The 26,146-nt window shown below is 40.6% G+C and overlaps 1 protein-coding gene across 2 annotated transcripts in view; it reads left to right on the forward strand.

Moving 5' to 3' along the window:
* The window catches only part of ABAT (4-aminobutyrate aminotransferase), a 209,604-nt gene extending 187,316 nt beyond the window's left edge, over window positions 1-22,288 (forward strand). For both annotated transcript variants that reach the window (XM_089692117.1, XM_089692112.1), the window contains exons 12-16: window positions 4,985-5,122; window positions 7,025-7,192; window positions 11,534-11,680; window positions 12,913-13,024; window positions 17,123-22,288. In XM_089692117.1, the coding sequence (XP_089548243.1) occupies window positions 4,985-5,122; window positions 7,025-7,192; window positions 11,534-11,680; window positions 12,913-13,024; window positions 17,123-17,244 (687 nt within the window). In that variant the 3' untranslated portion in view covers window positions 17,245-22,288. The remainder of the gene's footprint in view (window positions 1-4,984; window positions 5,123-7,024; window positions 7,193-11,533; window positions 11,681-12,912; window positions 13,025-17,122) is intronic.
* Window positions 22,289-26,146: the final 3,858 nt, after the last annotated feature.

The raw sequence follows: 26,146 nt of genomic DNA on the forward strand, positions 1-26,146 counted from the left end.
GATCAAGCTCTGCTTCAGTATGTCACAGTACATGTTGACATTCATGGTTCTCTCAATGAACTGTAGCTCCCCAGTGCCGGCAGCACTCATGCAGCCCCAGACCATGACACTCCCACCACCATGCTTGACTGTAGGCAAGACACACGTCTTTGTACTCCTCACCTGGTTGCCGGCACACACGCTTGACACCATCTGAACCAAATAAGTTTATCTTGGTCTCATCAGACCACAGGACATGGTTCCAGTAATCCATGTCCTTATTCTGCTTGTCTTTAGCAAACTGTTTGTGAGCTTTCTTGTGCATCATCTTTAGAAGAGGCTTCCTTCTGGGATGATAGCCATGCAGACCAATTTGATGCAATGTGCGACGTATGGTCTGATCACTGACAGGCTGACCCCCCACCCCTTCAACCTCTGCAGCAATGCTGGCAGCACTCATACGTCTATTTCCCAAAGACAACCTCTGGATATCACACTGAGCACGTGCACTCAACTTCTTTGGTCAACCATGGCGAGGCCTGTTCTGAGTGGAACCTGTCCTGTTAAACCGCAGTATGGTCTTGGCCACCGTGCTGCAGTTCAGTTTCAGGATCTTGTCAATCTTCTTATAGCCTAGGCCAGTGATGGCGAACCTTTTTGAGCCCGAGTGCCCAAACTGCAACCCAAAACCAACTTATTTCTTTCAAAGTGCCAACACTGCAATGAAACCTGAATATCGAGCTTTTGGTTTAGAAAAAACAACTCGTACAGTAGTGCAAACTAATTAACAGTACAGGGATGACCAGAGACTGCGGACACAGTACAGGGATGACCAGAGACTGCAGACACAGTACAGGGATGACCAGAGACTGCGGACACAGTACAGGGATGACCAGAGACTGCGGACACAGTACAGGGATGACCAGAGACTGCAGACACAGTACAGGGATGACCAGAGACTGCGGACACGGTACAGGGATGACCAGAGACTGCGGACACGGTACAGGGATGACCAGAGACTGCGGACACGGTACAGGGATGACCAGAGACTGCAGACACAGTACAGGGATGACCAGAGACTGCGGACACGGTACAGGGATGACCAGAGACTGCGGACACGGTACAGGGATGACCAGAGACTGCGGACACGGTACAGGAGATGACCAGAGACTGCGGACACGGTACAGGAGATGACCAGAGACTGCGGACACGGTACAGGGATGACCAGAGACTGCAGACACAGTACAGGGATGACCAGAGACTGCAGACACAGTACAGGGGATGACCAGAGACTGCAGACACAGTACAGGGGATGACCAGAGACTGCAGACACAGTACAGGGATGACCAGAGACTGCGGACACAGTACAGGGATGACCAGAGACTGCGGACACAGTACAGGGATGACCAGAGACTGCGGACACAGTACAGGGATGACCAGAGACTGCGGACACAGTACAGGAGATGACCAGAGACTGCGGACACAGTACAGGGATGACCAGAGACTGCGGACAGTACAGGGGATGACCAGAGACTGCGGACAGTACAGGGATGACCAGAGACTGCGGACACAGTACAGGGATGACCAGAGACTGCGGACACAGTACAGGGATGACCAGAGACTGCGGACAGTTCAGGGATGACCAGAGACTGCGGACAGTACAGGAGATGACCAGAGACTGCGGACAGCACAGGGATGACCAGAGACTGCGGACAGTACAGATGACTGCTGACCTTTGGGGAGGGGGGGAGCGGGTACCTGAATTTGACAGGTACCCGCTCTTACTTCCGCAGAGTTTTTTTTCATCTTACCTGTTCCTTTATCCAGCCGCGCGCTGTCTTCCCGGCTTCTGTAGTGTGGGCGCTCGTCGGACAGCCGGATGCCCAGTGCGCATGCGCAAGAAGCGCTGCGCTTTGTGATTGGTCCGGCGGCTTCTGGGATCTGTCATGTGTCCCAGGTACCGCCTTACCATTCACAAAGAGCACTGCTTCTTGCGCATGCGCACTTGGGACCCGGCTGTCACGCACCCTACAGAAGCCGGGAAGACAGCGCGCCGCTGGATAGAGGGACAGGTACGGTCCCACTGCAGAGCTGAGCGGCCGGCCCGGTATTCTGACACGGCGGCGGTGGAAATACCGGACCGGCCGCTCTATATTCGCTTCATAAGACGCACTGACATTTTCCCCCCTTTTTTGGGGGAAAAAAAGTGCGTCTTATGGAGCGAAAAATACGGTATTCTCCTGGCGTGCCCACAGATAAGGCTCGGCATGCCGGCTGTGGCACGCGTGCCACGGGTTCGCCATCACTGGCCTAGGCCATCTTTATGTAGAGCAACAATTCTTTTTTTCAGATCCTCAGAGAATTCTTTGCCATGAGGTGCCATGTTGAACTTCCAGTGACCAGTATGTAAGAGTGAGAGAACAATGACACCAAATTTAACACACCTGCTCCCCATTCACACCTGAGACCTTGTAACACATAGGAGTCACATGACACCGGGGAGGGAAAATGGCTAATTGGGTCCGATTTGGACATTTTCACTTAGGGGTGTACTCACCTTTGTTGGCAGCAGTTTAGACATTAATGGCTGTGTGTTGATTTATTTTGAGGGGACAGCAAATGTGATACAAGCTGTACACTCACTACTTTACATTGTAGCAAAGTGTCATTTCAGTGTTGTCACATAAAAAGATATAATAAAATTCACCTCCTATATATATATATAACCAAAAATTCAAAATGCACTTGGCCAAAATCCGAAATGCACAGTTTTTAAAAATGAATGAATTATTTTGATTAAAAAAAAAACAATATATACCCCAATTGTTTTGTAAAATATGAAAGAGGATGCTATGGCGAGTAAATGGATACCCAACATGTCACGTTTTAAAATTGCACATATTCGTGAAATGGCATAAAAGTGCGGTACTTAAAAATCTCCATGGGTGATGCTTTAAAAATGTCTACAGGTTAGCAGTGTAAAGTTACAGAGGAGATCCAGTGCTAGAATTATTGCTCTTGCTCTGACGTTCGTGGCGATACCTCACTTGTGTGGTTTGAACACCATTTACATATGTGAGCATGGCCTATGTATGCGTTCACCACTAAATGCGAGCACGGGGAGGGGATGGGGGCACTTTAAACATTTTTTTATATTATTATTTATTTAATTTTTTTTTTTTTTGCCCTGTCCCTTAAAAAAATACATCCCTTGTAATAGAAATATGTAGTGACAGGTCCTCTTTATGGAGAGATGTGGGATCAATAAGACCCCACATCTCTCCTCTGCAATGTATATATATTCATTTCCTTCCACAAAGTTCATTTATAATTCCTGAACAACAATCACGTTTTATTTTGCAAAGGTGATGCCTTTGTTTAGAGCAACTGGATACAAGAGATGCTAAATATACTACAGGTGATCATTGTATAGAACTGGGCCAAGGATGATGTTGAAGTAGAAAGAGGAAATCTTTCTGAGTTCTGTATGTGAGGAATGTAAGTAATGGTGTTGATTTGGTTTTTCATTACCTCACAAATGGGAACTCTCTAAAGCCACCTACAACAGACCATTTATAGTGTGGACATACAGTGGGGCCAACCCCCTTGTGTTGGATTGATTGTCTATAATTAGACATGGTATTACCCTTGCTAGGCTAAATAATATGGAAGTTTGATATATCTTTGTATAGTCACAATCATCTAATTTATATTTTGAGTAGATAAACTTGTGCCTTGTCCACCAAGTAGTCCTGCAGACCAGACCTATTCTATTTGTAGCACTTCTATTGAGTGACACTAGTTCGTAATGCCCCAGCCTTTTGTTACTTGTTTTCTGTTTACTGCACGTTTTCCTGTTGAGCGCACTAGGAACTCTAAATTCCAATTTCTCTCACATTCAAATTTCAACTTGGTTTCCAGCTTGACCCCACTCCATATGGCCTTTTTTTCCCCTCAATATTTGTTAATGAGGTCATCTATCCACGTTATGGGCTGAAAGTGAAAGAAAGTTGCCAGGGCTAGGATGTCAAATATCTGCTTTCTCACAACAATGCCCTTCTTATTTTCTTTCTTTATCAAGAATAGCCTCTCGGCCCATTGAATACTGTTGACAATTGTGCAGACTCCGAAGGTACACAACCAACTTTCAAAAGAATTTGTTCAGCTTGCCTTGATGTATCATTCAGCCATTAATCAAATTAAGGGATCCTCAACTGAGTTGGCAAGACCTCTTCTAGCAAAGTGTATTGACACCAAATCAGTCACAATCTGTTCGTAAATGTCTCTTTTAATGGAGATTACTGATGCTCCTAGGATTATTGTTTTATTCATTATGGTCCATTTTGCAAGCAGGGTATTGAAGCAGTAGTATGCATTGTGTTGGAATGATTCCAATGTCACATACTGCATTGGTGGTATAAATAGTGACATGAGAACTCTCCTGCTCCACTGTGGTGTTAAAGAATAAAGCAAGACTACATACAGGGATTACTGTAAGAGGAGCTTAAATTGTGTGATCAGAAAATGCTCTAATAAGAGTCCTTTTCTAGCAGTCAACCTCGAAGATCAAACACTAAAGCGGAGCAGGTAATCTGTCAGCATTACTTTCGTGACTTTAGAACACAATTCTAGTGTGGCCAGACTTACTTGTGGCAGCAATGAGTAAGAAGTTGGTAGCTACAGGAGCCCTGGAGATACTTGATATCTTGTGTTTTACATGGGCTTTGCAAGTTGCAGCTGCTAAGAAGTAGCCTTTCGTTTAGTTGAGCATGTAACTGACTTAAAACTAAAGCCATACAGACACTTTTGGCCCTCCATGGTGGAGGCTAAAAGCATTGTGCGACATCTTCAGATTGATTCATGTTACATGCCTCTTGCATAGTTTACACAAAAAGGAATTATGCAACAATAGATTTCTACTCTTGGAATATCTTCTAGCATAACTGAGCTACCAAAAATTGTCCATGTATCTATAGCCTTAACCTAACCCTGTGTGTTCATGTAGGTTGAAGACTTGATTGTACAATACAGGAAAAAGAAAAAAACTGTTGCAGGAATTGTTACAGAGCCAATCCAGTCAGAAGGAGGAGACAACCATGCATCCGATGACTTCTTTAGAAAACTGAGAGATATTGCTCGTAAGGTTGTAAAACTTAAAAGTTATTATTGTTGTTATTATGTATCCAAATATTAACATAAATCATTTTAAGTCAAATTTTTAAGTTGAAGTGTTGCTAAACCCAGGACTCTGCATTCACTATATCCAGTCATTCACTCTGTCTGGTCTCCCACAGTACACAGAATATGGAAATGCAATTATTTTAGTAAATATAAACTGCTAAATGCCTTTTCTCTTCAGCTGTATATGGCAGTCTTGTGACTTCTATCACTGTCCAGCCGAGGATTGGTTCAAGCTGATAAGAGAGGTTTTCATTCTCCTCTGGCTGTTCTATGAATCTGCAGGAACCCTGACCCTCTGTCTGGATAATGCTGATTGGCACTGTGCCAATCACATGCACCCTCCCAAGAAAAAAGAAAAAACCTCTCTAGCAATACACACCAAACTAAGTATGTGCAGAGTGCTTCCTATGGCTCAGCAGATGGATTGGGGACAGGGGAGGATCAGAGAAGACAGGATCAAACAGCCTTATTACACAATGCAGAGGATTAACCCCTTAGGTTCCACAATGAGTATAACAAGCATGCTTTACTGCATATACAGACTGATTTTAATGTTATGGGTTTAGTAACACTTTAAATTAACATTCATGGATACAAATATAAAGGTTTTGCAGGTTTATTATAGAGGTTGAGCTAACCAGTCTGTAGAGTTCAAAATCTAGGCCATTTCCATTATGACAATTAACAAAGTTTCAGTCTAGGGCATAACAATGCATTTTCTAGCCAGAACATGAGAATGAACAAGTATGTGATATGGTTATCTCCATATTCCAATAATCATGTGAAATTTTGCATGTTACCAGTGCACAAAATATTCAGTATACAAGCATCTTATTCTCCTTGTTAAAGTGTGAAATTGAAAAGGAATTTTAGTTTACGATAGAGTGGAGAGGGATTAGACCACCTGTCAATTTTTATTGTTTTCTCCTCCCCCACTTGGGAGATTCACCCTGTCAATTTGTTCTCTTTATCGTTATCATCATCAAGAGTGAAAGTTTATTTAAATTAAACCAGTTTCAAGTTTATTTAAATATTACAGCATATATAAATACATATATATTGTACTTTTACATCAGTCCTGCCCTCAAGGAACGTACAATCTGAGGTCCCTAACTCACATTCATACATACACATACTAGGGTCAATTTAGACAGGATCCAATTAACCTACCAGCATGTATTTGGATTGTGGGAGGAAACTGGAGTACCCAAAGGAAAAACAAGTAGGCACAGGGAGAACATACAAACTCCAGGCAGGTAGTGCCATGGTTGGGATTCAAACCAATCAGCCTAGATGGAAGTGCAAACCACTTAGCCACTGTGCTGCCCACAGAACAGGAATAGAGGGGAAATCTTCCAATGGAAAAACTTGTTCTGGTGACAACCAGGTTTATCCCTCACTTTGGACTGATTTCCCACCCATTCCTGTTTTGGATTTGGGACATGATTTGAAGGGAAAGCTCCAGAATGGGACACAGGTGGTAAAAAACCGACTGGAATTATAACTCTCCCTTACTCTATCAAAAGTGGGGGAAAAGGTTTGCTTTTAGTCACAGAAAACTCAGAAGGATAAGCTATTAATTTGGGCCATCCTATGTCATTCTACTGTCCATAACTGTGACTTTCAGTTCAGCCAAAGACATAAAAATAGGGCCACCCATAGGTATAATGCCTTGCCCGTTAGACGCATTTAGATACTGAAGAACACAAATGTCCTGATTTATTCACAACACAAGAATATTTTTGAACCAGAATTACCTGTTATAATCTATCTGAATTTGATTTCTTTCAATTTTCTGTAATTACAATAGTAAGTTTGCATTATTACTTGAGTTTTAATCCATCCTAATATTAAATCTCTACAGCATGGATGCGCATTTTTAGTGGATGAGGTTCAAACTGGAGGAGGAGCAACTGGGAAATTTTGGGCCCACGAACATTGGGGCTTGGACGATCCAGCTGATGTTGTTTCCTTCAGTAAGAAAATGATGACAGGAGGGTTCTTCTTTAAGGAGGAACTTCGTCCTGATGCAGTAAGTGTTCAGACTATTATTGCTTAATGCTGTTGAGGAAAATATATTCTAAAGCGCCTATAAACCTATTGTGTTAACAGCTCCCATTTTCAACATTTAGGTCAATTCACTAAGATGATAAAGTTACTTAAACTGCATTTCTTTAAAATAGTCATTTCATGAAACATGAATATCCTTTGATCCCATCAAACTCTCAAGAGCCAGTCAGAGTCGTTTCCCATCCTGTAAACACCGACAGCAGAATACTTTATTTAGAAAACATGATTTCACTTGTAGATGACTATAGATGGCAGTGCCTTAGATTTAACATTGCAATTCTGGGATAAAATATAAAAAAAATCCTGAAATATATCTATTTAACCACTTGCCCTCCTGAGGATTTACCCAACTTCCTGACCAGGCCTCTTTTTGCTACTCGGCGCTGCACTAATTCAACTGATAATTGCGCGGTCATGCAATGCTGCACCTAAACGAAATTTACGTCCTTTTTTCACACAAATAGAGCTTTCTTTAGTTGGTATTTGATCACCTGTGCGCTTTTTATTTTTCACGCTATAAACAAAAAAAGACCAAAAACTTTGATGAAAAATGATATTTTTTACTTTCAGCTATAAAAAATATATAGTAAACTCAAAGCTAGTTATACATTTAGGCCAAAATGTATTCTGCTACATGTTTTTGGTAAAAAAAATCCCAATAAGTGTATATTGATTGCTTTGTGTGAAAGTTATAGCGTCTACAAACTATGGTAAAGATACTGCAATTTGCGCCATTTTTTTGCTATACAGCACTGCACTAGTTTAACGGACAATTGCGTGGTCATGCAATACGGTACATAAATGACATTTATGTTCTTTTTTCACACAAATAGAGCTTTCTTTTGGTGGTATTTGATCACCTGTGCACTTTTTATTTTTGGCGCTATAACCAGAAAAATTAATGAAGAAAAAAAAACTTTTGAGAAAAACATTATTTTCTCATTTCTGTCATAAAAAATATCCAAAAAAATTAAACTTTTGTCATAAATTTAGGCCAAAATGTATTCTGCACATGTTTTTGGTTAAAAAAATCCCAGTAAGTGTAAATTGATTGCTTTGTGTGAAAGTTATAGCGTCTACAAACTATGGTATAGATAATGGAATTTACACAGCTTTTACTTTCTGACTGCCCATCATATTTCTTGAGGTGCTAAAATACCAGGATAGTACAAACACCCTCAAATGACCCCTTTTTGGAAAGTAGACACCCTAAGCTATCTGCTGAGAAGCATATTGAGTCCATGGAAGATTTATTTTTTTTCCACAAGTTTCTGGAAAATGACAAAAACGTTTTTTTTTACACAAAGTTGTCATTTTAAATGATTTATTTCTCACACAAGCCATGGGTATATGTGGAATTACACCCCAAAATACATTCTGCTACTTCTACCGAGTATGGGGATACCATGTGTGAGACTTTTTGGGAGCCTAACCACATACAGGAGCCTGAAATCCAATGACCACTTTGAAAGCCTGAAGGTGCGTAACTTCCTCATTACACTTCCTCACTACCTATCACAGTTTTGAAGGCCCTGACATGCCAGGATAGCACCAACTCCCCCACCCCCCCCAAATGACCCCTTTCTGGAAAATAGACACCCCAAGGAATTTAAAAAGAGGCATGGTGAGTATTTTGCATATCTCATTTTTTCTCACAAAGTTTTGAAATATAAAAAAAGAATAGAAAAAATATGTTTTTGTTTTTTTTTCTTCATTTTCCAAAAACTTGTGGCAACAAATGAGATCTGAAAAATACTTACCGTGCTTTTAATCAAATTTCTTGGGGTGTCTACTTTCCAAAAAGGGGTGATTTGGGGGGTTAAGTGCTATCCTGGCATTTCAGGGCCTCTGAAACTGTAATAGGTAGTCTGGAAGTGTAGTGAGGAAATAAAGCCCTTTAAAAGCCTGAAGGTGGTTATTGGATTTTGGGGTCCTGTGCTTGGCTAGACTGCCAAAACGTCTCTCACATGTGGTACCCCCATACTCGGGAGAAGTAGCAAAATGTATTTTGGGGAGTAATTCCATATATAACCATGGCATGTGTGAGCAGTAAATCATTTAAGTGACAATTTTGTGTAAAAAAATATATTTTTTTTTTTGTCATTTTCCAAAAACTTGTGGTAAAAAAATAAATTCTTCTATTGATTCAACATGCCACTCAGCAAATAGTTTGGGGTATCTACTTTCCAAAAAGGGGTCGTTTTGGGGGGCAGGTGTGTTTTATTAGAAGTTTATGCCACACATCACTCACTCTTCTAACCACCTGAAGATCAAGCCTTTTCTGACACTTTTTGTTCACATGAAAAAAATCTGTATTTTTTGCTAGGAAATTAATTTAAACCCCCAAACATTATATATTTTTTTAAAGCAGACACCCTAGTTAATAAAATGGTGGGTACTACAATTTTTTATGCCACATAGTACTCGCGCAGCGGATTTTCCAAAGCAAATTTAAAAAAAATACACTTTTTTTACTTTTAATGCACAAAAACACAATATATTGGCCAATTATTTGGTAAGATATAAAAAAATAATGGTATGCCGAGTAAATAGATACCAAACATGACATGCTTTAAAACTGCACATGCAATGGCAACAAACTGCAAACATTTTTAATATCCATAGGCAACGGTTTAAAAGCCTTTAAAAGCTACCATTTTAGATTTACAGAGGAGGTCTAGTGTTAGAATTACTGCCCTTGATCTGACGTTCACGGCAATACCTCACATGCATGGTGCAACCGCTGTTTACATACCTGCACAGGGTCAAGGCTTGTGCACACAGGCGTGCGCACATGGGAGGGGCGATTTTTTTTTTTTTTATCACTTTTAATGCTATAACAGGAATGCAAATATCCCCTATAACTTCAATGGGCATTGTCATATATTTCTTTTTTTAGAAATCTGGGGTCTATCAGACTCTGGATATCTCCTTACATTATCTAATCAAACCAAATTCGGTGTGATCGGATGCTGCGAAACTGAAGTGATGAAATGCTTGTAGCTTCCAAATTCTTAGACTATAGAGATGATTGGCACCACCCTGGTCTCCAATCAGCTCTATGGTTAGCTGGCAGAAACACCGGCTGCATTCTCCGGTTCCCCGGTGGCACGAGACTGCTCGAGAAGGCCGTGGAAGGCAGCGGGGGAGGGGGGGCATCATCTCCCACTGCTTGTAAAAGCAATCCTGCAGCTAATTAGCCACTAGGATTGCTTTTACATGAAAGCCAATCACCGGCTGAAAAAAATGATACCAGGATGATGCCTGCAGCTGTAGGCATCATCCTGGTATAGCCATTCAAATTCCAGTGATGTACCAGTACGTCGCTGGTCCTTGTTGGGTATACAGTGGGACAAAAAAGTATTTAGTCAGCCACCAATTGTGCAAGTTTTCCCACTTAAAAAGATGAGAGAGGCCTGTAATTGGCATCATAGGTAGACCTCAACTATGAGAGACAAAATGAGAAAAAAAATCCAGACAATCACATTGGCTGATTTGGAAAGAATTTATTTGCAAATTATGGTGGAAAATAAGTATTTGGTCATCTACAAACAAGCAAGATTTCTGGCTCTCACAGACCTGTACCTTTTTCTTTAAGAGGCTCCTCTGTCCTGCACTCATTACCTGTATCAATGGCACCTGTTTGAACTTTTTATCAGTATAAATGACACCTGTCCACAACCTCAAACAGTCACACTCCAAACTCCACTATGGTGAAGATCAAAGAGCTGTCGAAGGACACCAGTAACAAAATTGTAGACCTGCACCAGGCTGGGAAGACTGAATCTGCAATAGGCAAGCAGCTTGGTGTGAACAAATCAACTGTGGGAGCAATAATTAGAAAATGGAAGACATACAAGACCACTGATAATCTCCCTCGATCTGGGGCTCCACGCAAGATCTCACCCCGTGGAGTTAATTTTTCTTGTACACTTATCAGCCTATAATAAAGAAAACAGCAGGGCTCTTCTCAAAATTGTGTACTAAATAATTTTCAGTGACCTCTGGGCCCGATTCCTGCATCCAGCAAACACATTTTACTTTCCACTACCTTACTGATTTTATTACTAGTAGTTCATGAGACTCACTTCTTTAAACTGTTCATGTTTACAAGAGTCAGCACAACACAGTTATGCCCTACTTCCTGGAGAAAAATGAGGTTATTAGACTGAAAATGTCAGTATAGTACAACATGACTTCATATTGGATTTCTTTTTTCTCTTTTGCTAAGATGTATTTACTTTCCATATACAGTATACCTTGCAGTAAAAATGTGCTTTTCTCTTTTCCATTCTTTTGTAAGCCTTACCGAATTTTCAACACCTGGCTTGGTGACCCCTCCAAAACACTTCTGCTGGCTGAAGTTTTAAATGTCATAAAGCGAGAGGATCTCCTAAACAATGCTGTACAATCTGGAAAAGTTCTTTTAGATGGCCTTCTGGATGTCCAGGTAATCTTTATTTTTTTATATTACATCTGTCTATAGTTTGCTGTCATACCAATACTCACAAGTATACTGCACTCTTGATCTGATGTAAATTAAACAATTGTTTTTTTAAGATGTGAACATTTTTAAAAGGTACGCCTTAGTAAATATACCTGTAAAACTTCACAACTAGATGTAATTTAACCAATTTTCAGTGTTTAGCTATTTGGTATAAGAAATATATGGTGGTATTAGTTATATCTTAAATCAGAACTCCGGTCCAATTTTTTTTTTTTTACCATGAAGTGGGGCTGTACCCCCACTGCATGGAACAGCTGCTTGCTTTTTTTTAGGGGTGAGGACAAAGCTCATACTCACCTGACCCGCTGATCCTACAGAAGACCACACTCCCCCACGGTCCAGTGGTGAACTGTTCCTGCCGATGTCTTGTGTGCGGAGAATAACTGGGTCAGGTGAGTATTGTTGCTGTCCTCTCCCCTATAACAAAACGAGCAGTTAACCCATGCAGTGTCGGCACAGCCCCACTGCACAAGCAAAAAAAAATAGCCCTGAATTCTGCTTTAATCATACAGTACAGGATACAGGATTGGTATCCATAGACCATGGGTTATATGCGGCTATCATAGTCTATAAAGACCAGTCTTGTGTGCTTTATTGTACTCCAAGATATGGAATTTACAGGTAAGTCAAAATCATATTTCACATATGCATGTAATGGCTTAAATTGTATATGCTGGATGTTATGGCAAATATAATTTTGTCTTGTTAGAGAAGCATTTACATATTTAACCAATTCGCTGCCAGGTTTGTACTTTGTATGGTCCTGACACCGTGGGAGGGTACACACAATCCAGTAATTGTCCCCCGCCTTGTATTCTGGGCCCCACTTGCCCATCTGCAGGCCTGGGGCTGACATGGCGGGAGGAGGGGGGGACAGGAGAGCGGGCACACATCCGCTCTCCTCCCACTCTTGCTGTGTCCCGGAAAGCAACGTGTATGACGTCACTTCCAGCTCGGGAAAGAATGTATTTCAAAAAATTGTTTTAGGCCTGAAGATTTCACAAAACCCATTTAAAATGATTTTTTAAACGTGTGCACAAAATGCAAAAACTGCTCTGGCAGGAAAAGGATTAAACCTTATTATCTGGTGTTTATTTCACTGCATTTTCAACTGAAATGCATCAGACTTGATCTTAGAATGTGAAATAATTGGAAGTATGTGCCATTTCTTCCAGTCCCGGTATCCACATCTTGTGAGCAGAGCTAGAGGTAGAGGGACATTCTGTGCTTTTGACGCTCCAAATGATGCAACCCGGGTTAAGTTAATATCACAAGCAAGAAATAAAGGTAAGTTGGCAATATTCCTTCAGACAATATACCTTTTATTGGAAAATTCTGGTTTGGAGTAAATTGAATATTTCATATATTAACTTTAACCTTATTATTGTAGCAGTGCCATCATCACTAATACACATGGGCCATGCTGATAACAGAGCTTTGGGAGGGACCCAGCAGGTCCACACACTGTAGGCGGCCTGCAAAACAATACAGGGGGTGGCTACAAGACCAAGCAGAGACAGCAGAAGTGACTGGTCTTTATTACAGGAAGCTCCTGAAGAGAAAGTGGGTTTGATTTACTAAAGGCAAATGGACCTTGCACTTTGCAAGTGCAATTGTGCCAAGCTTCACTTTGCAGCAAAGCTTCACTTTGCAAAAAATACCTAATCACATACCAGGAAAATAAACCGCCTTTGTGCTTGCACATGATTGGATGATGCCAGTCAACAGAGCTTCCCCTCTTTTACTAAGCTCTGGACAACTTCACTTGAAAAGTGCTGTCTATTTGCCTTTAGTAAATGAACCCCAAAGCTTCACACTGGATTACTGCACAAATCTGGAAGAAACACACAAAGGACACCAAGATATAAGAATAGACAAGGTTAATGTATTTAGACAATATTTGCTTATCCCAGAGTTCAAGCGGTTTATAACCAAAACCAAAAATGTAATATATTGCAGATTACCAATCATTAGATGGGGTGGCTGCATTAGTAGTTTTCTTTTCTTTGGCTTTCTTCCCTCTGTTTTCACCTGGTGATCTGGAAGTAACACACCTCCTGTATTAATGAGACACTACTCTGGATGGAGGAGCACACGGAGCACATTTGGGCAGAAACAATTTAAGTCTGGGGGGAGGAGCGATTTAGATGTACTAGCACATTTAAATACACTAACAAATTGAAGCCAAACTCCCGTTCACACTCTATAATCAGTTACAGCAAACGTTTTTTTTGTTTTGCTTTGTTTTTTTCCTGTTAGGATAAAGGTTTTAAATAAATAATAAAAGTTGATCATTCTAAGCACCTCTGCCAATATTAAGTGATTTGACTCATCCATGTAACTGATGCATTCTGCTGGAGAGCTTGTGCGTTTGAAAAACAACAGGCTTGCTGGCTAGATCACCAGATGAAAATAGAAAAAAAAAAAGAAAATGAATGCAGCCATCATATCAAAGAACTATTAAGATGCACTATGATAAATGTTTGCTTTTGATTTAATACTTTAGGAATAAGCATGTATGTTATAACAGACCCTGCATGGAAAAAATGTTATTCTAATCTAGAGTGACCATTCAGCTCTGCAGAAATACCACGTCAGTATAAAATATATGTCAGTGAAAAAACAAAAACATGATTTGCTTTAAAGAAACCCTGTCATCATCTCATGCCTATTATGATAAACATTTTTAGTTACAGTACTCGCTTACTGTATATATATATATACATACACATATACTCACATACATTCTAGGCTTTATTTGATTAAAAATTAAAAACCCCGCTGTGCCGAAAATAGACCCTGTCTATTTACTCTCCTCCAACACCTTCCAAACCAACAAAGCCACTCCCAGCTCTATCATCAGCCAGGATCCTGAAGGGGTCAGGGAAGATCAGAATCAACAGTGGTTGCAGACTTGTGAGACTTCTCCATCCCCAGCCAAAGACTATAGTGTGAGAGGTGAATGAAAAGACGAGCTCTGTTTTCAGCATGGTGGGGAAAAATGATTTTCAAATATGGCCTAGCATATGCTTGTTTGGGTACTCTAACGTTTTAATTTTTAATAGGCATAAAATGATTTGAGGGTCTCTTTCAATAACTTGGCTCCATTCATTCTATGCCTTTTTAAGTATTTATTCACTCTGGCAGCCCACTGGCAAGGTAACATTGTTGGTGGACATGTTTGGGCAGATTTTTGTGGCAGTGACCAGATGCAGCAAATGTTACACAGTATGTCTCTTTTAGCAGGCTGCATTGTCACCAAACAAGCTTGTTTCAGGTTAATGGTACCGTGATGCACCTGTATCCAATGCACATGGTACGGTGGGATTTTCTAAAAAAAAGAGGTCATCTAGGAGACAGCATATGGCCTCTGAGCCACCTTTTAACTAGTTCTGAAAAGCAATCCACTGAGGAGCCTAATGGTGCCTGGAAATATTCAACGAAGGTGCTTGAAAGCTTTATAAGAGTTCGCTGTACACACACTGCTCATATGTACAAAGCCTTGCGGTGACTATAGAGCATGACATGCACATAAAATCTGACTATCAGGCTATGGCTAGACCCCTGCATTAACATGTAATCGCAGTGATACCATTCCATCTCTAGGGATTTTAAAATGATTGTAAACCTTTTTTTTTTTCTAATAACAAACGTCATACTCATTTTAACAAAAAACCACCTCCTAAATAAATGTGATAAACAATAACCCTTAACACAAACAACACCTTCCCCTGAAGGTGTAACAGATTTATATATGTAAAAGTGGGGCCCTTATGATTAAGCCAATGACGAAAAGCGTCAAGGGAAGTGACGTCAAGACGCACACAGGAACCGGAAGTTGACCGGCGGCCATTTTGGAAAAGGGAAGCGAATGATCTGGAGCACCTGGACGTTCTTCCTGGATGGCTGTGAGGCTGTGAGGTTTCTATTATGAGTGATTACGTGCATAAAGGCTTGTTTTGATGTAAGCAGTTCAAATAAAGGTCATTTGATTTTACTATTGGCGGTATTACACTATTGTGTTCCTTATGTTTTGTCCCTGGATGGAGTAAAGTGCCTGGAAACAGTGGGATCAGCAATCCAGGGAGGATTGTGGAGATCATTCATCCTGAGAAAGCTGTTGGATTGATATAAGCATGTGTTTTCTGAAATGTTGGTACATGCACATGGGAGATCGTTAGAAGAGTTTCTGAACATCTTGAACTTTGATATTATAGGATAGTGAGAGTTAATAACTGTTTGATGGACTGATTGATGGACTTCACAGTTTTTATTTAAAGTTTGTTTATAACACTTTTACATATATAAAACATCATACTCACCTGCTCTGCGTAATGGTTTTGCACAGAGCAGCCCCAATCCTCCTTTTCTCAGTTCCTCCGCAAGCTCTCCTGGTTCCAACCCCCTACCAAATGTGCACCATAGCAAGCCATTTGCTCTGGGGGCACTTGAGCAGGCTCCTTCCAGAGCCAGTGTTGTGTGTCCATAGACACACAGCACAGCTCGGCCCTGTCCCCACTTTCCCTGCTCTCTCCTCACTGGCTGCTGTCTCTGAATCTATGAGCAGAGATAGAGTTCCTGCTCTTGTGCACAGCACTGGATCAAGATCGAGATCGGTTTCAGGTATTTGGGGAGGGGGGACTGGGGGGAAGCTGCACTCCGAAGGTTTTGTTACATAAATGCAGAGAATGTGTTAAGATGAAAAAAAAACCTTCAGCCTTTAGAACCACAGGTAACTGAAATTTAAAGCGGAACTAAGCCCCCCTATCCTTTAAGGTCAAGGAAGCTGCCATCATGTTTGATCTGCAGTTACCATGGTGCTGCACATATGATCAGTTATGACACCAGTTATTTACTGGCTTGTCAGATCAGTTGAGAGTACAAGCAACTGTGACAGTAAATAATCATGGCATGCCATGAAATCTGTAAACTGATTGGTTTACTTCCGCTATAAAGACGCATTTAAAACACATAAGTGAATCACGTCTTGTCCAGTTCCATATTTTATGTACTTCAAAGGATATGAGAGTAAAAAAAAGGGCTGCCATTGCTGGCCATCCTGAAGATGCTATTTGCCTAGCTGTGACTGCCTTCAATGTTTCTGGCCTTTTTAAATATGTAATAGACCCAGTGTGTGCCAGGTGATCACAATGGTCCAAACTCCTGATCTACAAACTTTGTTTGGGCATGTGATTGGGTAAAATATTAAAGCCACTGGATCAGTATGACGGCCAGGCAACTAACTTTTCAGTAGGAGAGGTCAGCTTTGATATTCTAAGTGTTTCTGCTCATGACAGTTTTCTTTTAATGCTGCATACTGTTAACATGGAATGTTCTAAAGTGCAAAGAAGCAAGAATATTCTAATGAGCATTTTGTCTTCTTAGGTGTGGTACTAGGAGGTTGTGGTGACCGATCCATCCGCTTCAGGCCAACCTTGGTCTTCAAAGACCACCATGCACACCTCTTCTTGAACATCTTCAATGACATCCTGAGGGATTTCAAGTAGAAACTGATTCTGCTGAGCTGCCTTAGTCAAAAGAAGGAAGGAGATCTTAATCTGTTTTTATTAATCTCTACTACTCTATACACACAGTTCAGGTCTAACTTTAGCAGAAGGAAGAGTATTTTTGCTCTTGAGCCAAACCAGTGTTCCCATACAAATCCGTTTTAAAGTCCTGCAATGCCTATTTTCATAGGAAAACGGATTTTTTTCTAGTGTACAGCTTATAGTGTTCAGGGATGTTATCAAAATAAAGGATTTCAATACAAAGTACTTATTAATATTGTATAATAATTAAGAAGTTGTGTAACAAAGAGACTGTGAAATTGTTTTTCTTTTCTCCCATTCAATTACCTTATTGCTTTGAGAGTATCAACACTGTGTTCAGTTTCACAATGTAGGTTCAGTGTATGTGTTTTATCGATGTAAGTGTTAAGGATTAGGAAAAAATGGTAGGAATTTCTTGGCCTACCTCTCACCATTCATTGTCCCCATAGCGTGAGAGTCTGGTTCTGTGAGATTAGTTATTTACGACATTGGATTTATAGTTAGATACTAGACTAATTAGATTAGAACTGACATCATGTTCCAGTAGCACTAGGTAAATGACCCCACTTGAAATATATTTGCATGTTACCTTGTATAGAGAAAAATTCAAACAGTCTTTAATTATATGTGACATATTTCTCTTTGCTAGACCTTTGACTATGGCATCCTCTACATAATGGCCATAAAGAACATCAATAATACAAATCAAGTATCTTTCATCCATTCTTAATTCATTTTCATTTTCCTAGATCAGTGCAGTATTTTAAGTGGTATCAGATATACCTTTTAATTGCTTTTATCGAAAATCTGTGCTTTGCTCTCCAAAGCATTTATTTTTGCTACAGCCAGTATGTTTTTTTTTTTTCTAAATAATAAGCCATTTTGTCATTGTCTTTTCCTGATGATAAATTCAAGCTAGTTTCTCTTTAACTCAGGTTATCCATGTATCTAGTCTATTTGTTGTATACCTTGTTTAAATACCCATTTATCCAAAAAAATATTATATGAAAGAGGCACAAAAATATATATCGGAGTACATACATGTACAAAAATAGAGATGGTTCCTATTATTAGATAGATACGTGATAGCTTTACTGTGCAGCCTATGGCCAGACATTTTAGTCAAAAGAGATCAATAAATATTTGCTGTTTTTTTCATTGTAATTGTCCTCTTTTCTAACTATTTGCCTTTTTTTAAACAAACTCATATTATAGCAGACCTGTAAAGACTTATAGCCTTGTAACAAGAAGGTATGGTACCTGTAGAAATCAGATGCTAGTTGTCTTATGGGGCTGGGAAGTCTGATCGGCAGTTATTGACTCTATTGGCTAGAGTACAAATATTTGCCTAGCAAACTGTTATTCCCCATTCAGCACAGATACATATGGTGCCACACGTCACAGCAGTTGATAGTGCATACAGTGGCTATGAGGGATGAGTGAATATACCTGGGTTGACTTTGCTAAGATTTCTGAGAATCTTGCTTGAAGTTCGTGAGCTTTGCAGCACACCAATTTGATGTCTATGGGGGGCAAATCTTGTTATTCAATTCTGGCCATTTGTAGAGCTAATAGACACGTTATTCACAAACAAAGGACATGGGAAGTGGGCACTGCCATGTACCAATGCCAAAATTTAAGAAAAACTAAAAACAAACAAAAACAAATTATCATAGTCTACACAGAAATTTCAGCTCTCCCCAACTGCCCCAACACACACAATAACAATATGGCTGCTGTAAGCCGTCCCTTTTCTAGAAACAGAGCTGGGTTATCCATTCCTTCAAATTATTGTTTTTTGTAATTAATCTGACCTAGGGCAACTTTATACAGTGCATTATACGTGTTCCTTATCTCTAGTGAAGAATCTGCAAAGTTTTTGATCAAAAGTTTGTGATTCCTAGGGATTCCGCACAGATCCACATTAGCCGCAAACCTGAACCTTACCCCTTGTGAATATAAGAATACATGTATAAGTGTTCAAGATCTTTTGGCTGTAGAACCCTGACCACCACCTGATGTGAATGTCTGAAGTGCCAAATCTTTTGAAACTTCTTGAACCCCATAGACTTGGCCAAATGTATGTATGTGTATGTAACACATTCTTAAATTACTATTCTGTACTTGAGCCAAATATATTTATGTTGTGCTAAGCTGTCCATAGAAATGCATACATTCTGTAAAATGTTTGTATTTTTCTTTGATGATAAAGTGTATGGATTTTCCTAAATTATAGATATGTTCTTGTATATTGCCTGGGTGGAATGTAGAATTTTAGAGCATCTCATTTGAGTATTGGTCACTTGTATGCTTTCCCACAAACATTATGTAAGACTGTTGCCCACTTGGCCAGTCTGTATCTTTCTCCCTTGGTATTCTGACAGGCACAGTCATCACATGACAGGTTATTTGGATTTGCAGGGGTTATTTCTTAATCCATATGGCAAAAAATATTGGTTCATTAGAACAAAAACACATGCATAATGTACCATGTTCAAATGAGTGTGCATATTGACGTATGAGCCAGAAGCTTAAAGATAGTGAAAGTAGCTTGTCTGGACTTACCACTGTCAGATAACACTTTCCCGGGAAACAACGTGGGGAGATAGCTGCCTTCCCACCCATTCTTGCATGAGCCAACTGAGAACGAGGGGACACTACAATTCTCAAGAAACTCAGAGAACAGTGCACACACTGCACTCTGATCTTTTACTCTGAAGCAATGAACAGCTTCATCTGCTGGTTAAATGCTTTGCCTTCTGCAGTATTTGCACTATGAAATTCCTAATATAACCCATAAGCACAAACGTATCATGCAAGCTGTATATAAAGTTTTTCAGAGAAAGCAGCTCTGCCATTCATTGGGCTCTATCAGCTGAGTGGCAAATTGTTTAAAAATCTTTGTAGGTACAGTACAGTTTTCTATGATTAATGGGTATTCTGGGCCTACATTAAATCGAGTGATTGAAACATCACAACCTGTCTGTAGGCACTGTTTAATTCCATCCAGGCAATGTATAAGGTCAATATATCATGTAGGGTAATAAAGTAGATTATTATTATACTATTGTAAAAGTTTATTTTTATAACTTGTTCTATTAACTAAAGGACGCTATTGCCATAGACCTAAACCATTAATATGTGCCCTAAATATGGACATTTACAGTAAAATATATATTTAGAGATTGAATGAGCAGATAGGTCTACAATAGGTCTTATATAAAAGTACTAGGATAACTGCTTTTGCCTTTGTTTCATTTAGTACATGTTGAGCTAGAAGTTTTAGAAGCTGTTCAAATGTATTGACTTTTAATTAATTAAATATAGGGGCAGCATCTACGGCTTTCCTGTTTACTCATTCTTAATGCATTAATACTGTCTATAACTATAAATTATAGGCAGCTTTACTGCAGAAATAGCTGTTGTGTGCCACTTGCATACCTTTGGTGGGTTAGAACTTATAATCAGCTGCTAATGACCTATGGGTAGAGAAGGGGTTGGTATAGTTTATGTAAACATTAGTCCTGATCAGGGGAAATTCCAGTGTCTTTTTTTGAGTAGCCTACAAGCAAACCTGTGTAAGCTTGTGGTAATGCTGACTGTTGGCTGGCACCGTTATTAATGCCCCAGAGTTGTAGCTTGTCTCTGAACGTGTGACTTTGCAGGTTATAAAAAAGGTATGTGCTTCATCCTAAATGTCTACATGTTTGACCTGTTATTGAGAGATTGTACTGTACATAAGGCATCCATAACTGATGGGGTTCTCTCACATGTGCTTTCCACTTTGTTCAGCAAAGGATCCATGAACAGATCCCCTGCTGAATCAGAGCAGAATCGGTGTCACTCTTCTGACACCCGTGCCCATTTAGTTTTTGCCTGCATTTTGGCAGCAGACTTTGGCAGACCCGTATTGGGTCTGGGGCCACCTTATGTAAAAGAACTTACCGATTACTTCAGGATATCTCTGATCTGTCATCTTTAGATCCAAAACAAGGAAAATTTGGCATTTCTTTTTTGTTTTCTTTTTTCTGAACCTGGATGGATTCAGAGGTAATTGGATGTAAGCAGAAGCACGTCCATTTACATCTGCCTGCCCATAGACTTGCATAGAGCTTCTGGTCAGGTCTGCTGAAAAACTGACAGGTGAACCTAATCACACCACCCATGTGAAAAGGGCCCATAAGGCTGATATTGGAAGACCGGATATTGAAAGTTCAGAATAGTTAATGCAGTCATACAAAGATTGTGTCTGCTCCTTTGTGCGCTCCTCATTTGTCCAGCATGCACCATAGAAGTTCAGCTCAGGAGCCACAGGTGTGTTATAGAGAGATTTTGCTGTGTGCGAAAGATCAGGATGTTAGCATTGGTTCAGATAGCTTGACCTCTGTACATTATAGAGAACGTATCAGATAAATGTTGAATAAACAGTATAGCGCTACAGAGTGTTGGATGGGAAAATGAATGAACCTCACAGAGGAAATTAAAATACATCTTTCTTGTGAAAACTAAATTAACATCTTATGGGTTGTTATACGTATATGTTTTAGCAATATTTGAAAAATAAACAATGACCGCATTAGGCTAAAATTTCTAGAAGTTTGTAAACCTTTTTAAATATGAAAGGTAACTAAACAGATACTCTTGTATGAATGGGATAGTTTGTTGAATGTTTCAGATCCATTGAGATTAACATGTATATAGCATGTTCTGTACATCTGTTAACTTCCAAATACATAATTATGCTTTTTCCTGTATTTTCTTTCCTTCTTTTCGCACTTATTTTGTATACCAAACATATAGGAAGTTATAATTAAAAAAACCAGTATAATTATGACTGATAATTAGGGTGCTCATGAAAGGAATCTGAACTACTGTTTACAGTGTTATATAGTGCCAAACATGTTATGACTAACTGCACTTCTGTATTCATGTTGAAACAAATCTGTTAAATTTTAACTGCTTTATGTGTTAATTATAAATAAAATGTATTTGTAAATTTAAAGTAGAATTCCAGTTTATTTTTCTTTGTAACTTTAACTTTAACAGTATAGGGCATGCTATCTCCTATTTCCTGACATCTTTGAGACGTGGGGGGGAAGGATGAGTACAAAACATTTCAAAAAAGCCAACTTTAATAGGCTGCATTTCATACTACAGGTGAAACTCGAAAAATTAGAATATCGTGCAAAGGTTCATTTGGTGAAACTAATATATGAGATAGACTCATTATATGCAAAGCAAGATAGTTCAAGCTGTGATTTGTCATAATTGTGATGATTATGGCTTACAGCTCATGAAAACCCCAAATCCACAATCTCAGAAAATTAGAATATTACATGCAATCAATAAAACAAGGATTGTACATAGAACAATATCAGACCTTAAAAGTATAAGCATGCATATGTACTCAGTACTTGGTTTGGGCCCCTTTTGCAGCAATTACTGCCTCAATGTGGCATGGCAAGGAAGCTATCAGCCTGTGGCACTGCTGAGGTGTTATGGAAGACCAGGATGCTTCAATAGCGGCATTCAGCTCTTCTGCATTGTTCGGTCTCATGTCTCTCATCTTTCTCTTGGCAATGCCCCATAGATTCTCTATGGGGTTCAGGTCAGGCGAGTTTGCTGGCCAATGAAGCCTAGTAATCCCACGGTCATTGAACCAGGTTTTGGTGCTTTTGGCAGTGTGGGCAGGTGTCAAGTCCTGCTGGAAAATGAAGTCAGCATCCCCATAAAGCTCGTCTGCGGAAGGAAGCATGAAGTGCTCCAAAATCTCCTGGTAGACGGCTGCGTTGACCCTGGACTTAATGAAGCATAGTGGACCAACACCAGCAGATGACATGGCTCCCCAAATCAACACTGACTGTGGAAACTTCACACTGGACTTCAAGCATCTTGCAGTGTGTGCCTCTGTCTTGGACTTGGTCACTTACAGACCATTTACCGTGATCTACCAGTGAGCCAAATTAATATGAGAATACGTGCACGTGGAAGTAAGACACTGACACTTCGCAGTTTGCCAGCTTCCTAAAATTCTGTTTTATTGAGGAACTAACAGTATCATTTATAGGGCATATGATGCAGGCAAAGCATATACATTGATTGGGTGAAAAGTCCACTGGGTTTCTGCGTGTTCGTCCATCCGTGTTGATATCTTCCAATCATTGTCCCCAAAGAGACTCATTCCCTTTTATGGGGGTTGTTTACATTAAAAGATACTTTTCTCCTAATGAGTCACCAAGGGTGAGACTCCGGATGAAGGCGCCATCTTAATTATCATCATTGTTCTGTCAACCTATATCTGATTGTTTACTTAAGAGAGTAAGGAATTTAAAGAGCAAGATACAGACAGTAGCAAGACTATAAAATTGTCATTTTACTGATCATCTAATAAAACGTGGACTGTCAATCACAATCCACTACAATCCCCCCTTAAAATGGCTATTTTATTCCTGACTGTCCCTATATCTTCTGATGTCCTAACTGCCTGGTGGCCCTCCCTCTGGAACTCTTTTAAAACGCATATAGAGCCCCTGAGTGGCTAATCCATCCCTAGAGTCTCGATACGTCCTGAGAAGGCCACAGTCAGGCACTGTCTTTCCCTGCTTATAGTTGTCTGTTAGGGGGGGGGGGAAATTTGTAGCATTCCCCTTTTTTTTTTTATAAGTCTGAAATATGATGATCAGGGGCCATGGTCTGTAAGGGAGTATAGGATTCCCTTTCTTCACGGGGGAGTTCAACATTGTTATAGTTCAGGAATGTAGGGGAGATCTCGTTCACAGCTTTCCCTATTAGCCTCTTAATGCAAGGGATCACACAGCAGGCGACTATTGCCATTAGAATGATAATACCCAGGATAACCACCCCTGCTTGGGCGAGGGCTTTCTGCCAGCCACTCAGCCATCCAAACCACTGATCCCAGGGATGTGTAACACCAGAGTTTTCCTTAAGTTCATTTGACAGGTCCTCCAACCTCTTGATGGCCAGTGTCACCTTCCCATTTGGGCCTGTGTTATCTGGAATATACGTACAGCAGGTCATGGTCTTTGGTATCATTTTACAGACCCCCCCTTTTTCAGCTAATAACATATCGAGTGTCATACGATTTTGAAAGACCATGTTAGAAGTAGCCTCCAACTGCTCTGCTATCCCCTTTAGGGCATCTCGTGTGTAGTTTACAAACCGTTGTTGATTATAGTAGATGTAGTTTATCCAATCTACATTCTTGTTCTCAGTGATGAAGAGGAATAGGGATTCAAATCCCGCGGTCACCTGGTCTCTGGCCTTGAATTCATCGGGTACCCCCCTTGGGACTCCTATCGCATCTTTATAGACATGGGGGTCAAAACTCCCTTGCGGGGCACTTCGTTTGTGCTTGGTTGCATGGGGGGGGTTTGGGAGGCACCTTAAGTAATGGATCTGAGAGGATGTGCAATGGCATTATGGCATGGAGGCGTGGGGATTGGGAGAAGGGAGAGAATGATTAAGGGGGGCCAACCACTCTTTTGAAAGGTATATATCTTTCAGTTGGAACTCACAATGGTGGATTGTGCCACCTCTGGGGTATAACACCCCTAGAAGGTAAGTTCCCTGATCTCCCGGACTCTCTATGGTCAGAGTAAGGGGGATGGCTACAGTGAATTGCTTGTTCATTTTTGTGGATCACCTATCTACCTTAGGGGTGGTAAGTGAGTGTCATTCGGGAAATTAGAGATTTTCCATACCGGTCTTTCCGCTCTACTGCACTTTGTGGCTTATACCCCCAAACCGGTCTCGTGTTCCATCCCACTGATCCCCAGTAGCCACAATCTGCTCCCCAAGAATTATCTGTAACACATATATATATATTGTGGAGGCAATGGGGACAGGTGTGTTCTTGCACAGGCTATGATTGAAGAAAAATGTTGCTACTTGTGTGTTGGATGAATTATACCAAACCAGGGTGGAGTCACCCTTGTGAGTCATGGCCACCTGTTGGCCCCCTCCCATTTCCACCAAAAAAGGATATGCAACACAATCATTGTGGTGTGGATGACACGGACAGGGCCTCATCCTCTGGAGCTGGAACCTTCTTGCAATGTGAGGCGTGTATCCAGGTGGACTTTCCCTCCAACTTCACTGAAGTGGCAGTCACCAGGAGCACCTGGAAAGGACCGTCATATCTGGGTTCCAATGTATGTTTTCGCAGAAACTTTTTGACCAAGACCCAGTCTCCAGGTTGTAAAGTGTGTGTTCCTATGTCCGCCTCAGGATCTGGAATGGAGGAGAATACTTGCACATGGATATTAGTCAACACACGTGTCAAAGATATCACATACTTTGTCAATGAGTCAGACTGCAATTGTAATTGTTGAGGATAGTAGGTACCCAGTCTAGGGGCGGACCCAAACAAAATCTCATAGGGAGACAACCCATGACTTTCCCTTGGTGTGTATCTAACACTGAAAAGAGCAATAGGCAAGCTGTCCGGCCATCCCATGCCTACCTCTTGGGCCATTTTTAACATTCTTGACTTCAGGACCCCATTTAGGCGCTCTACCTTCCCACTACTCTGGGGATGATAGGGTGTGTGAAACGCATGTGTGACCCCCAGAGCCTCCCAGATCTCTTTTGTGACATTGGCAGTAAAAGCCGGCCCCTGATCGCTTTCAACCACCTCGGGCACTCCATATCTGCAGACTATCTCCGTGAGCAGCTTCTTGGCAGTGGTTCTTGCTGTCTCATTTTCCAGATTAGGCCAAAATCAAGTGCAACTCCCAGTGCATATCTGGAGTCCGTGTAAATGTTAGCTGTCTGTCCTTTTGTTAATTCACAGGCTTTGGTGAGGGCCCTTAGTTCAGCCTCTTGTGCAGACATAAAAGGT

Source organism: Staurois parvus, unplaced genomic scaffold (assembly GCF_062004578.1).
Source record: "Staurois parvus isolate SC_StPar_1 unplaced genomic scaffold, SC_StPar_1.0 ptg000022l, whole genome shotgun sequence".
Taxonomy (NCBI): Eukaryota; Metazoa; Chordata; class Amphibia; order Anura; family Ranidae; genus Staurois; species Staurois parvus.